Here is a 14,748-nt window from a genome sequence, read left to right as displayed (position 1 = left end):
ACTTATGTTAAATTGAAAATGGGGCCATTTGCTAAATATGCCATTGAAAAAGCAAACCCGTCTCCACCATGGTTTTCTTTTTCTTCCTTTTTTTTGTAGAACAGTAGCAATCAGTAACTAAATAAAAGGCCTATTCTACATAAACATAAAAAAACTAGTCATTTAAATAAATAGTTTCTTTTTACATACATTTAGGGACTATAGTAACTAAAACAAAATCCAAAAAAGAATTAAATTGGTCTTTAGTCTAATTCTGCCGGAACAGTTCTAAATATTCTTAATATGTGACTACCCTGTGGCATTTTTTGAAGTATATCAGAGCAAAGTCAGCAGCTTCACATTCTCAGCCAGAATCTGACAGCTGGTCAACCAGTAGCATAAAAAGGAAAAGGCTGTGAGATTGAGGGGGCTTTAGTGGCAACCAGCTGAAACTTCCCAGGTAGAATTATATCAGTGTTCAGGAGGTTTTTGCTATCTGCAGTCATCACTTCCTCTCCAAAACAGAAAGACCGGGTGATTAAAACTGGTAAAAACACTGACTAAAGCAGGTTTACATTAAAAAAAAAGTGTTCTTCTGACAATCTGGTCACAGATTGGCTGCTTATTACGACGGCTGTGGCTAAAATACAAATAGCCCTATCTAGAGCCAGTGTTTGGTGTGTCCATTCTGGGCTACTGTAAAAACATGGTAATGCAACTTGGTGCATTCCAGGAACAAGGGCCCTCTCCCTGTGTAGATATACTTTAAATGACTCATTCAAACATTACAAAATCACAACAATTGTTATTTTCAGCTGATTATACACTAAAGACAGGATACTGTATTCCACTGTGCCAATATACCCCTCTAAATCCGGAACACTGGACCTTTTAGCAAGATTTTTGTGTTTTAAAAAAAAGTTGAAAGTTTGAAAGTGGGGTTGGTGGGCACAACAGGGATTTTGAAAAAATCCCCGCTGAAAATTACAACTCAGACTTTTACTTGCTCTGCCCTGGACTGATAGTGTGGCTGTGTTGTGCATTACCTTAGCAGCAAACGATGAGCTGGGCTTCTCCAGGAGGTCCCAGAGTTTCTTCCTCTTCTCGGAACAACACGTGGTCGTAAACTGCTCTCCGTCCCTCTCCCTCATGTTCTCGGCCTCCCTCTTTAGCTCTTCATTCATCTGCTCCTTTTTCTGGTGGTACCTGGCCTGGCAGCAGGACTCCAGGTAGATCTCGTCGATGCCCCAGAAGTCCAGCTCTTGGCTAAAGGAGAGCGCGCACATTTCCTCCATCATGTGCAACTTTCCGGTGCGGTAGAAGTTCAGGATGGAGGTGAAGGCGCCGGGGTGTCTGTCGAAAAAGTACTCGTTGTTATCTAAGCTGTAGTCGTCGCATATCTCCATGATGGAGTCGTGGGTGTTGCAGTCTCTCAGTTTGCCCAGTCTAGTGCGGGGCAGCCTGTCCAGCGTCCTCCACAGGACTTCGTGGAGGAGGCCGCCGACGTTGAGCCTCACTCGGCGGGTGTGGGTCTTGCTGCGGATGATGTCCATGGTATCCGGCGGCAGCGAGGTGCCCGGCCGAGACCCCGTTTTCATCATCTTCACTCAAGTCACTCAGTCACTTAAAAAAAACTTGAAGATGCAGTCCGGCAGATTAAGAAGACATGGTCCTGTAGATGACCGCATCAGGGTCCCTCCTCGGTTCTTGTTTTGGCTGCAATAAAAGAATAACTATTTAGGCGCAGTTGGACAGGCAGTAATGCTGGTGTCCTACAGTAGCAATGTCAGGTGGTTTATCCACTCATCAGAGAAGCAAATAGATATTTTAATCAGCTTTAACAGGCATAGCCGCTTTTCTTGCTGACAGGGTGGCGGTGTGAAGGGAGGGGAGGAGGGGGGCAATTATAAACTGGACTCCAGTGTGTGCGCGCTGTCCGGTGCTGAAGCGACTGTCTGTCACCCTGCAGACCGCTGTCTGTCGCTGTCCGCGGACTCTGGTGCTGAAACGTCTCAGCTCGGGTGGGACAGCGATCAATCCCGATTCAAAGGGCCGACATATGAGAATTTGTGGCCAAACTGTCCAGATAGGACTCCTTCTTCTGTTCTCTATATGGATATTAAGCTGGCCTAACCGATTAACAAGTTTGATTAAGAGCCCATAACACATTTTATCAACCCCCGAGACCCCTGTGCAGTCCGTGCAAGTGTTGTTACCTCACACAGGAGTTTCAAAAGACAAACATTCCAGCAATTTATAAAGTTATTTTTTTAATGGGAAAACATGTCATAATAACTACACTATTTTGCGCATAACTGAGTCATGCAACACAATTGCATTTATAAATATACTGTAGGTGCATGAGCTGGCAGACAAAGTAGTAAATATTTTAATAATGATCAGCTACTCAAAATTGAGACACGACATAAAATATCAAAGTGAAGCCATGTGCCTCTAAGATTAAACCCGACACGAATGCAATAAAGGAATCATAGTACATACCTGTCTCCTTATCCAGTTTCATCTCACGGGCTGACATCAGCAACATTTCAAGAGTAAATGCGTAAAAACTTAGGTCCGTCCAGGTCTCCGCTGCTCTGCTGGGAGCTGATAGGGGCATCATGAGCTGCGTGGCGACATGATGAAAAAAATAATTCTTTCACACCGATATCACCATGTCCAGCCCGCCTGTTCCACCTCTCTTGGAGATGAATCAACAAGTAGACTCTTGAGAGTAGCCGGGGATGCTGTGGGTACCTCTCCTCTACCTGCTCACTGTGTGCGTGCGTGCTGGCCGGTGTCTGTGTCTGTGAACGGGATCCTGCAGGGGGCTGATTTCACTCAGGCTCCTCCAGCGGCTGCAGCCTGAGTTTAACCCTCGCGGAGCCAGCGAGCCACAGCTCAGTGCATATACGGTATATTGTGTTTCTGCTTCGTGCAGCAGTATAACACGGCAGCAAACAGTGTTACAGGCACAAAAGCATAAGAAGCTATTTAAGATTCCTAACTAGTACAGCAAGACTGTATTTCCATAAGGATTACAGCAGATCAAATTTTAAGTAAGACCGCTTACTATAACAAATCATAACAAGGGATAAAATAGTACCACATATAGACAGATCGCGTGAGGCCTCCTAGGAATATCATAGTGGTCTTGGTTTTCCCTGTAAATGCTTATTACACTGGAAAGTGATGAAAAACACTACGGTGCAACAGTCTTTGCAGAGATAACCTATCTGGCACACAGTCAGGCTTAGTGTAAACGTATCATTAATCCACCAGAAGGACTCTGCACACGACACACAAATAAACAGAAGCCAGGTTTATTGAGGCCTAATGAGACTGATTTTGTCCCTTATTTTGTATGCATCTTTTTCATCGCTTAAACATGGCATAATCTTTGAAATATACATCTGTCCATCCACTTTATACCAGGGATACCGTATATTAAAGATAATTTGGGTATTTTTGCATCAGTGGTCAGCAACGTCCGGCCCACGGGCTAACATTGGCCATCCAGCAATAATATCTACCCCGCCAGCGGACTGACAGTCCCACAGATAGGCTGTAATGTCCAAATGGAGAATCTACCCCCCTCTGAAAAATGCTGAGTATACTTGTATCCATGCTGAGAGTGAGAGTGAATGACAGAGACAGACACGGCGGGCTGCACTGTAGCAGACAACACCTGGTGCTGGAATAGCAACAAGCGATGTGTGGTATGAAAAAAATACCGACAGCGCGTCTGTGCGGCTATAGGACCTCGCAGAAAGGGGCACCTGTTTCACAGAGGCAATGATACCATCCACCATCGACTTGCCCTCTAATATTATATTCTTTGCACGTAGCGACAGCTGCACGAAACGCATTCTTGTCTCTCCATTCATTAAATGCCCTATTCTCACCGTCAACTTTCATCTTTAGACTTTTTGATAGTGACATTTTATTTTGCTAGCTAGTAGTTTACTCTGCACTCTGCATACAACGTAATATCATACCTCCAGCACGCAAACAGTTATACGTACGTGAGGAGTGGGGTCACCAAAACCAAGAAATAATTCTGAGTAAAACTACATCAAATAATTATAAGAATAAGTCAGGCTCTGCTACATGGTCAATCCAAGAGGTGATGTTTTGTGTGTAAAAAAAGGAGCAGTCGTTTTCAAAATTAAAATGATAGGCGGCATGTTTATTAATATGAAAGGGGAAATAAAACCAAGCTCTTTAAGAGCATCTCATGACTCAATTCTATATATGAAATTAATGATTTAATTTCATAATGGGTCTATCCATGTCCTCTGTTATTTTTTGAGATATTTTTAATCCATTCTCTGCATATCCCACACGTGTGTCCTATAAGGTGGTCGGTCATAAAAATTCAGTTGCATTTTTCTTTATTTTTTTTAATCAATCAATTTCCTAAATTAGCCTTTGATTGTTGTGGCCCACCATTTAATTGCTTAGAAAAAAATTGGACCGAGGCCAAACTTACTTGTCGACCCCTGTTTTAGATGGTTTTGGTTGTTGTACACCACCAAAGCAATGAGTGTGTTGCTATAGGACTGTCATACGAAATGAAACTCACGTGCCCTCATACAGAAGATATCTGCTAGAAATATGAACCTGAGTCCACTGACTGAACTCACACTTTGCAGATAGTTATAAAAGAATTAAAGTGGTGTTACATGCATATCTTGCACTGGAGCACCAGCAAGTCTCTACTGGATGATGTGATTCTGTGATGTCAATTATATTACCCTTTATTATTTTTTCTGATGGGTTTATCATATATTTTAGGGGATTATATATTGTTTGGACTCAAATGTTTAATTGTTTTTGTTCATAAAATATGAATTAATTGACTAACTAAAATGTGAGTAGAAATAAAAACATGTTATTTGTTGGTCTTTTGCAAACCTGCACTGTATCTCACAATCTGCAGTCCCTGAGATCTGCTCCTACCAAGTGATCAGTTGCTTTCCAAACGACATATAAATCTAAACTTTCCACTCAGCTTCACTCTGCAAACAGCAGGCACGTGTCAATGTGACAGATGTGTGGCCAGCTCTGTTTACAGTACAGACAGTGCCCTCATTATAATGTACTCACTATTTAACACACAGCACCATGCTTCAAAGCTCCTGCAAATGACTCCTTTTGAACACTAATTTCAACCTCTTATTATTAATTTTACCCACAAAATAAAATGCTCAAATGTATATGACTGTGATGGACTTTACCCCAAAACTTAAATAAAATTTGACAACACAATATTGTACACAACATATTATTTTCCGTTCATTGATAAATAACAAAATAATAATATACTTTATTATATAAATATAGAATACAAAAGTACAAAGAGCATATTGACACTATAAACAATGTGTTGAAATGTGCATACAAGGTATGTGTTTCGCTTGCTTCAGTAAGTTCTAGTGTGCATTCTTAGGTTTATATCGGACAAGCAAGTCCCCCTCTGGTTGTAGCATCCCGAATCCATAACGACTGGCATTTACCTCCGGCATCTGAGCATTTGGGTCACACAGCTCCAAATCATAGTTAGTCAACACCATGTAAACAAACCTGAAGAGTCAAAGACAGATGAAACGTGAAATTAGAGCACTGATGCAGAAATTAAAGGTAACTAACTCATGCAAGGCTTATTGTTTTGTTTATAGTTTATGGTGGAGCACTTAGAGGTCTTATCGGGGCATAAGTGGTGAACTAATTCTAGGACACTCACTGTCTGATGGTATTGATGGCAAACTGCTTTCCCACACAGCCATTGGTCCCTGCGCCCCATGGCATGGTGTAATATTTCAGCCGCCTTCCTCCTTTATAAAAATCTCTCTTCACAGATCCATCCTCTTTCAGGAAGCGATCATATCTGAATTTCTGGAAAGGAAACACATTTAGAGATGCAACCAATTAGAAAGGGCAGATTTATTTAAGATAGTGAGCTTTTTCATACAGTTTAACGTCTGTTTGTCATATTTCCTATGGACAGAGTTTCTTAATGCAGCCTAACTGCAATGTCCTTCCCACGACTATTAGCCCTGTTTCTGTTCCCGTGCTCGGTTAATCCCACATTGGTCCACAGCTCTGGGTTTGACCTCCCACTGGGTAATACAGGGTCAGCTTTGTGTAGGCGTTGATTCCACCTTACATAAACGACTACGCTAATTACATTTAAGTCTGCTTACTATTACTGTTTGCAGCACAGGACAGTTTTGACAAAGTGAGGAGGTTACTTTAATGAGAGAATGACAAACCTGTGGCTCGCAGTATATCTCTGGGTCCATTTGTGGGCTGCTGAAGGGGAATAAACACACCCTGTCTCCTTTCCTTAGCAGGTATTCTTGGCCATCAGCCATGTGGAGGGTTTTTTCCTGCACTACCTCTCTGGTGATGAAGGGAGCAGCAGTGAGTCTAAGTGTCTCTTCCAAGACGCTCTCTGTGAGGGGGCAGACAGAAATGATGTCAATAACAGCAAAAAGAGCGGCAGCATGTGTACTAATTTGCAATATTTCTACAATTTTTGTGATACATTTCTTATTATTCTTAAACATGGATATATGGGAGGGGGGTTACAAGTTAATAGATTGCAAACTAAGTAGATGAACATAAATGTAAATGCATTAATCAGCATGCAACCTGATTATACAAATACAACCAAATTATAAGAAATGTGAACATTTGTTTTCCCTCTCCCATTTCCCTCTCTTTGGTTTCCTGCCACCCCACCCTCTCTAGACCTTATGGACACGGGGAACAGTTGTATTAAGGATTTTATTATATGAGTCGCTTTTTTTCCTGCGTGAAATATTGTCTGTTTTTGCTTGGTGCATGTTGGCAGCCACTTGTCCCATCCTTGCTATGTTTACAAAGACAGGAAGCCAGCTTTTTTACATTGACAGGAGGAGTTTTTCATCTATCTACAAGCTTCATTTGAAGCATTTCTCTACTATTTATGATTTTATCTATCTATATCGATTTTGTCTATTTTGTCTACACCATGTCTTTTTGGATTTATAAACTCCAAATTTCTTGATTTACTGAGTTTTCTCTTAGCTGTCGACTTTTCTCTAAGTTATTATTCTTTTGTACTGATATGTTGTGCTTTTTCGCTCTTTGGAAGTAGATGTGTGCATTTATTTAAAGTATCTTGAAATGTGAGTCTAGACCGTGGTTTCTACCTCATCTTACTGAGAAGAGGAGCATACTACCAACACATTTTACAACAAGGTTTAGACAATCTGGGATCAAGGCCTCACCAAATACAGGGGTGTTCACAGGTCTGTCCAGTAATGAGGTCTCAGAGATTTCCATAGACAAGATCCCACCAAACTCCTTCTTCACTGCTGTCAGAGCTTCAGGGTTTGTCAACAAGTAGCCCAGCAGCCAAAATGCAGCAGGACCAACATTACCCTGAAAGCAAACACAGACTTACATGACGACAATGATAAGGTTGTCCCTCTTACTCTGGCGTTGCACAGTGACAGCACAGGTTATTTGTTTGGCAATAGCAAATAAGAACATCACATGACACCCTCAGTACATGCTTATGTTTTTGTTACAGTTGTAACAAAGCACACATTTAAATTAAAGTGTAAGCACCAAATGAATCTTTAGTGCTGACAAGATGAAAAAGAACAGCTTCCTTTTATGTGTCTGGATGAGAGAAGCCATACTCTGGATAGTCTCACTGCTGGCAAAGCTCAGCGCAGTAATGGTTTACTTAATAAGGAAAGCCATCGGAAACCTGAGGTCCCCTGCCATCTGCCTGCATCCAAGGGCAGGACAAGCTATGAAGCTATTTAGCTTTACGGCAAACTGCAGCCCTGTCTGCCAGGAGTAGACACATAACACAGTGGAAATGTAACACAGTGAATAAATTACAATAGAATTGCCTATAAACTCACCGCAAATACACCAAAAAAAGTGTAATCAAAGCTTACTTTCAAATAAATAACTCAGCTGATGATAAAACTTGTGTATCCATTAAAATGTGTGGTAACATTATCCAAAATTTTGGCATATGTATCACAGACCTGAGAGTTTGAGAGCTTCCTTAGACACAGAAATAATTTACTGTTTGAATCTTGAGGAAAACTTCACCCATCAAATTACCATTTGTATATCATTTACTTAATCTGTGTTATATTACATGTGTGTGTTTTTCTTGTATGCTTCCAAGGTGAGCCATGAATCCAAAAACAAAGAAAATTCTGGGTGAATGAAGTGAAAGGGGTGTGTGTTTAACAGCAGCAAAACTATACCAAAACATCTGTTCATAAACTCTCAGACTACTTGTGCAGTATAATCCAAGTCTCATCTATCCAGTCATATGCTCAGTACTCCCCAAACAGCCCTTTCCGACGAGGAACTGAAAGGAAAAGTAAAATTTACATTCACAGTTAAACTCTCACATTTGTGTGAGAGTTTAACTGATGTTTCAATATAGTTTTACTTTTGTTGAACGCCTACCTCTTTTATTGCAAATTATAAAGGATTTTCTCCATTTTTGGATTCTTTATTTATCTGAGGCATGAGAGAAAAATCTTTACTTCCCGAAAAACTCATAATAATCCCAAGCAATTGATGTCCATATCATCTCTTGGGTGTTAAGTACTCCTTTAATAACACTTTATCGACTGTGACTACAATACTACTTGTTATTGCAGCAATAACTGTGCAAAAAATCCTCTGTATGTCATGCAAATTCATTTTTCTCGCTCAAGTTTTAGGAAAATTAAAAAACATGACTCAAAGAGAACTAAAGTCATGACTCAAAACTGGTAATCAAATGGAAATAAACCACGTTGACTAGTGCAATGAGAGGATGAGTAAGCACCCTGCAGAGGAAGCGAAATTAGTAAATATCTGAATAACGCCTTTGATGCAATAATGTCCTCCAGCAGGGCGATAGGAAAGCTGTATGAGGCAAGTCCAGCTTCATGTGAGTGACAAGTCAAGACCAGGCCAAATCCACTCAAGACTACAGCCAGTAGAACCTATAACCTACTTTTTGTTTAGTAAACATAAAAAAGTAATAATTTTCTTTCACATGGAAAGACATGCGGGTATGTGCGCACTGTTCCATAATCTGTTAAAAAGCAGTCTTAAGACACTGTGCTCAGTCACAATCCTATATCTTATATTCCTAAAGCTCTTTCATGGCTTTCCCCCCTCAGTGGCAAAATAACTGCTGTGAAAGCGGAAGTGAACAGCACACTCATGTGCTGAATAATAGTACTGCACAGTGGAGGAAGTGCTCTGATGCACAAGTTTCTATTTATTTTGTATTAATTTTTCTATTTGTCAAACTGTTATTTCAATTAAAGGGTTTAAAATGTTTAATGGGAAAATGTCTCTCAAGCATATTTTAGACTTTATTAGGACCCCAGCTAGGCTTTTTGTATTAAAGGTCACAGGCAAAAAGAGCTAGGACCCACTGGTTAAATTTGCAGCAATGTGTTGTATTTTGTAAGCTTATCAAATTTTGTTTTAGGTATCATATCCATCTGCAAAGTAACTACTATCTGCAGCCATTATGCAAAAGAAGTGAAGTAAAAAGTTAAATATTTCCCTCTGAAATGTGGTTGAGTAGAAGTGTAAAGTAGCAGAAAATTGAAAAACTGTAATGTAAAGTACCTCAAAATTGTACTTAAGCACAGTAGACAAATAAATGTACTTTCTACAACTGAGGCCACGAAAGAGACATAGTGGTATCAAGTTCATCTGACTGAGCTGGCAGCATTTCTAATCTCTAGAGCTGATCAGTAACTGAAATTCCCCTTTGCACACACAGAACGTTTTTTCTGTCTTATGACTCACCTGTGTAGCCCAGAGTTGCATCAGTAGAGCTTTCCTCTGCATCTCCTCGTCGGCCCCTTCCTCTTGCAGGAGCCGCCTGTAGGCGTGTAGCCATGGGCTTGACCCAGAGTCCTCAGTCAGACCTGCTGGAGCCAGAAGCTCCCACAGTCTCTGCCGTACACTCTGGGCTGTCCTCTTCTCTTCTGTCACACAGATAAACACCACAAAGTGAGTGAGTCACAAGCAAAACATAAACAGCTGAGCTCATTGTGAATTAAAGACACACAAACAGATAGTATTGTGCGTAAGAGGTAGGACAAGAACATTATGTCAGGTATGACAGGCAAAACTGGAGGAGGTGTGCAATAATATTATAATTGGCTGACTTTTCTGTGTGGAACAAATGCAGTTACAAACAACGATAAAGCACACAAAGAAAGACAAGGCCCGGGGGGAACAAGGTGTGCGTAGAAAGCTTCCAGTACAAGTTAGATCACAGTCTGTAGAGTGCTGCGATGATGTATTGTGAAAGTCCTCAAAAGCAAAAAAGGCTCTTACAGTAGACACTATGTAAGCAACTGAGTAAGTGAAACTCGCCTTGGCGACGACAAAACAAATCTGAGGAAGCATCCCTAGGTGATGTCAAAGCTCTTTAGTGACTGTATACAGTTAAAACACGCCTTCTCCTGACTCATGGTTGGTAATGGTGATGATAAATAACTGCATCATAACTGACATATATTTGTATTTTAATTCATTTCGTCACAGATAACTGCAGACTCCCAATTTAAAGAACATCAGCAGGCACATAAAGTTTTGAAGCGTTTAACTGCCAGCAAACATTTGTATGTGGGGCCTATATGGGATGTTTTACCCAAGGTGGCCCCACATCGGTTATGCTAAGGCTACCTGGGTTCCAGGTGGGTATGGGCCCGAGATGGGCATCTTATCTGGGGGCCACTTAGGTAACTCTTCCATGTGGACAATTTACATGGGGACACTATGTAACCTGTGGACAATCCCATATAAGGCACGATGTTTAGCCCATTTACTACGCACATGGGCCCCACGTACAAATTTTGGTTGGGTTGTGAAGAGGTGTTTTCAGCGTCACTACCTGGCTTCAGTGTGCCTCTCGCCATTTTGGTCAAGAGTCCATCAAACTTCTTGTATTCTTCATAGACGCTTGAGGGATCTGTGCTGTTGTTGTTCTGTTCTCCTCCGAACAGCGTCAGGTACCCCGCCCTGCAGAGAAAAAGAAAGATACGAAGCTTGGGAATGTGCAGTACAGTTGATGAATGGCGGCCGTTTTTGTGTTCTGATGGAAAGATTACCAGCCTACACAGATTTTCCTTTTGAAAGCACACGAGCAATCCTCTTCTAACTGGTATTTTTCCACTGGGCCACACAAATTGCAGCATCTCCACATGACACCGTGTGACAGGAAACATTACGACCATATAGTGTTTTATATGCCAGACATTCACTCTACTCTTTGTTTACTGTTTATACTTCATATCATGGAGGATAACAATGTTTTGACTCTGGCAAAAATGCTCAACCGGAAAAGTGACCTCAAATGTTTGTGTAAAAGAGTGTAGTCATCCTACATTTTTCTTGCTGTGCTTACAAACAGAGGATCACAGGATTGACTGGTGTGTAAACTGTTTAGCTGAGTGCTTTTGACATGAATACTTACTTTTTTTCACATAGTTAAGTGTGTGTGTTGGTGGGCGGGAGGGGGACTTACTTGAAGAGTAAGCTGTAAGAGAAGTCGAACAATCCCTTTTCTTTCCAGTCTTTCTGGTTCAGAGGCATTTCAGCGTTCAGTGAGGCCTGCAGGTGTCTGCTCATGTTGCTGTTCAGGGTGGCAAAATTCAATCCGCGGAAATGCCTGCGGACACAAAAGGTTGCGGCAGCGAGGTAAATAAAGGTCTTCTGCCGTACTACTTAGCGAACGTAAATCATGTCAAACTGATTGTAGGTGTTGACATGACACATGTTATTAGAGCGACTTGTTGACCTATGCGCCTTATTTTCCCTAAATTAATGTAACTTAAGTTTTATATTTTGCAAATTTGGGTGGTAACATAAGTAAAAAAAAAAAAAAGGGCGACAAAGACTGCATACTCATAGAGCTCAGATGCAGCCTGAAGAAGGGATTGTGCACAAATGTCAATGAAAAAGAGAGCATGCAGTGTTGGGTTTTCCCCTCATTCCTTTAGAGTCTGACAGAGTGTCACACTTTTTTTTCCCAGTTTGACACAATAAACAAAACCTGTGTAGAACTACTGAGCAATAACAAAACTAGAAGCCCTATAAATAGATTTCCAAAAATAAGGAGGGTGATTTTCAGAAATAATCCACAGTGACACTATTCATAAAAGTCGTTCGGCCTGATTTGGCTGTAAACAAATTTTGCTTCTACATTTACATGAAATGAAAATGAAAATATCCAGAACAAGCATTCAGTTTGGAGTATAAAGAAACGAGGACATACTTTTTCATCATGGCTTTTGCTTTAGCTGGCTGGTGATGTGGGAGCCGCAGGTTGAAGATCCTCTCCATAAGCACCTGTGCATAGCGAGTAAAGTCCAGGGAGTCGGAGTCATTGATGACCGTGTCGTACGAGTGCGGATCTAGCAGCACTGTCACATATCGCCCAGCAACACGCACCTGTGGGTCATCAGTGCAAATGTTAAAATTCATAAAGATGCATACAGCTGTTTTTGCATTAGTTTCTGAGTGTTAAACTGTTTTGTAAAATACTGTAAACTCAGAAATACTCTCTTACATCACAGTACTTTGTGTTAATATTGTTATGTATTGTTTATTTTAACTTTAAGCAAGCAAGTTCATGTGATTTCTATGGGACTGCGGTATTCCTTTGCTTTTTTTAATGAAACTCAGGCTCACATTTCATGAAAAATTATTTGGTATCGACAATCAAATATTTTTTTGTGTGTTGTGTGCATGTTATAACATGCCATTACATGACTCTGGGCATATTACTCTTAAATCTCTTTTAAGTATTCTACAGTAACACTTGGAGGGGTAGAAGTATTTTTAGCCTCTTGAACGTTAGATTGTATAAGATAAAAACAAGCAGAAAAGTCTGATATAAATTTCACTGCCCTTTACCACTTTACAAAACAGGACTTCTCTCTTCTCCTGTTGCAATCCCTCTAATTATAACATGTCATGAAAATGCAAATTTCACATCTTTCTGAGTAGTTTAAAGACTTTTAGTTCTTCAAAGTTCTCATAAAAACAAATATCTACAGACATTGTGTCAATGTACGTTGTATTTAGGTTTTTACTACTTACTGTGAAAATGTTGCCATGTTTCTGCTTCATTCGATTCAAAAACTTGGAAGCATCTTTTCCAAACTCAAGTGCATGGCCTAACCATGGGATAACTCCTTTGTCTAAAGGTGGATCACTCTTGGATCTAAAGAAGAAAATGTATTAAAAATGCTACTTTAAAAAGGAGTATCTTATCTGACATGACTGTTAAAGGTGGGGACACAAACTAAACCTACAGTCCTGCACGACAAAAAAACTTAGCGATTGTATCTTTTGATACTCAATTGTCTCCCACATTGATGCAACATTAGTATGCAGTGTCAGTGTACACACAGTGCATTCTGTTTGCCTGACTAACCTTTTATAATGAGATTATGGTCACAGAGCTAAAGGTCTACATAACAATAAGAGGGATTAGTTTAAAAATGTCATTACATCACAGACTTTTTGTAATTGCCTTTAAGATAACAAAAACAAGTGTAAAGCTTCAATGGGGACACTTCTAAATTTAACACTGTAGTTTAACCACATTCCTCAGACTGGAGTAGAAACAAACTAAACTAATAAAATAAATGGCTTTGCTTGACGTAATTAAAACGCGGGCTCATGCCTGTAGTATTGTTGTTATTATTATTGTTGTCACCAAAGTGTTATTAGACATAGGTCAAACTGACTTTGCAGCAATAAATCAGCATCAAAATAAACAACATAAATAACAATATTTCTAGAAAGTAATAAAGTGTATTTCCCCAGCTTTACGTACTCTGGCAAACTTTACATTATTTACAGTGTACATATGGAACAATACAAGTGAATCAAACAATAACTCACCTCGTCCTGTGTGTGAGAATGAAATAAAGCAGGACAGCTTGGACAAGCAGGAAAACGGTCCAGATCATCTCGTGTGTTTATGTCCCCGCTGCGCAGTGAATTGTGTCCCCACGGGACGCTCACGTTTCTTTTTATGAGCCCGCATTACGTCACGCTGTCGCCTCTCGCCTCCTCTTATAACATCTGCATTCACACACACGCGCGCACTAACTATTCATGCTGTTTTGCTCGTACGCGCTGACGTCATGCCCGTCATCGTGACTAACCTACCTGCGACCCAGTGACTTTGACTGACACGAGGAAATAATGATGTTATTCCCCACGTTTTACAGGCTGTTTAACGACGTTAAACTAAACGAAGTTTCTGCCAAATCATGAGTGGTGACCCTAAATAAATCTTATTTGCATGATCCTTTAGTTAGGCAAACACCGCGGGATTTCAGATGATTGGCGAGAATGCGCTCTTATACAGACGGGGCAAGTTTAAAGCAAAGCCTTAACACTAAGAGTGGAGAAACGTATCAAATGCATATGCTTCCGTGCACCAGGGCTCAGTAAATAGTTTGGTGAGTTTGAAAACTACGTGAATCAAATGCTGCGGTCTTCACAATAAGCAGATCTCATCGCAGTAGAATATCTGTGGAAGATTTAGGGACAGCGGGTGAAACAAAGCTCCCCACTACTATCTCGATAAAAACAAAATGATTTAATGTTAAATGTTAAATTTCTCCAAATCTATTTATTTATTGTTTCTGATGATCAGTGTTGGAGGAAGTATTCAGATCCTTTGCTTAAGTAAAAATAATAATATCA

The 14,748-nt window shown here is 40.4% G+C and overlaps 2 protein-coding genes across 2 annotated transcripts in view; both read right to left on the bottom strand.

The window, feature by feature from the left end:
- Window positions 1-1,585, bottom strand: part of LOC121950904 (potassium voltage-gated channel subfamily B member 1-like) — a 44,946-nt gene extending 43,361 nt beyond the window's left edge. Inside the window, exon 1 of the mRNA XM_042496999.1 lies at window positions 1,026-1,585. Within this exon, the coding sequence (XP_042352933.1) occupies window positions 1,026-1,580 (555 nt within the window). The 5' untranslated portion in view covers window positions 1,581-1,585. The remainder of the gene's footprint in view (window positions 1-1,025) is intronic.
- A 3,691-nt stretch (window positions 1,586-5,276) lies between these two features.
- LOC121956234 (prostacyclin synthase-like) lies at window positions 5,277-14,061 on the bottom strand. Its single transcript, XM_042504368.1, has 10 exons — window positions 13,936-14,061; window positions 13,126-13,249; window positions 12,299-12,474; window positions 11,549-11,692; window positions 10,916-11,043; window positions 9,820-10,001; window positions 7,257-7,410; window positions 6,255-6,436; window positions 5,726-5,877; window positions 5,277-5,565 (listed from the first exon to the last, which is right to left on the bottom strand). Exons 1-10 carry the CDS (start codon window positions 14,001-14,003, stop codon window positions 5,415-5,417), a joined length of 1,461 nt encoding a protein of 486 aa, XP_042360302.1. The 5' UTR covers window positions 14,004-14,061; the 3' UTR covers window positions 5,277-5,414.
- Window positions 14,062-14,748: the final 687 nt, after the last annotated feature.

The sequence above is a fragment of the Plectropomus leopardus genome, chromosome 2 (assembly GCF_008729295.1).
Source record: "Plectropomus leopardus isolate mb chromosome 2, YSFRI_Pleo_2.0, whole genome shotgun sequence".
NCBI lineage: Eukaryota > Metazoa > Chordata > Actinopteri > Perciformes > Serranidae > Plectropomus > Plectropomus leopardus.
This window is presented reverse-complemented; position numbering and strand designations above follow the sequence as displayed.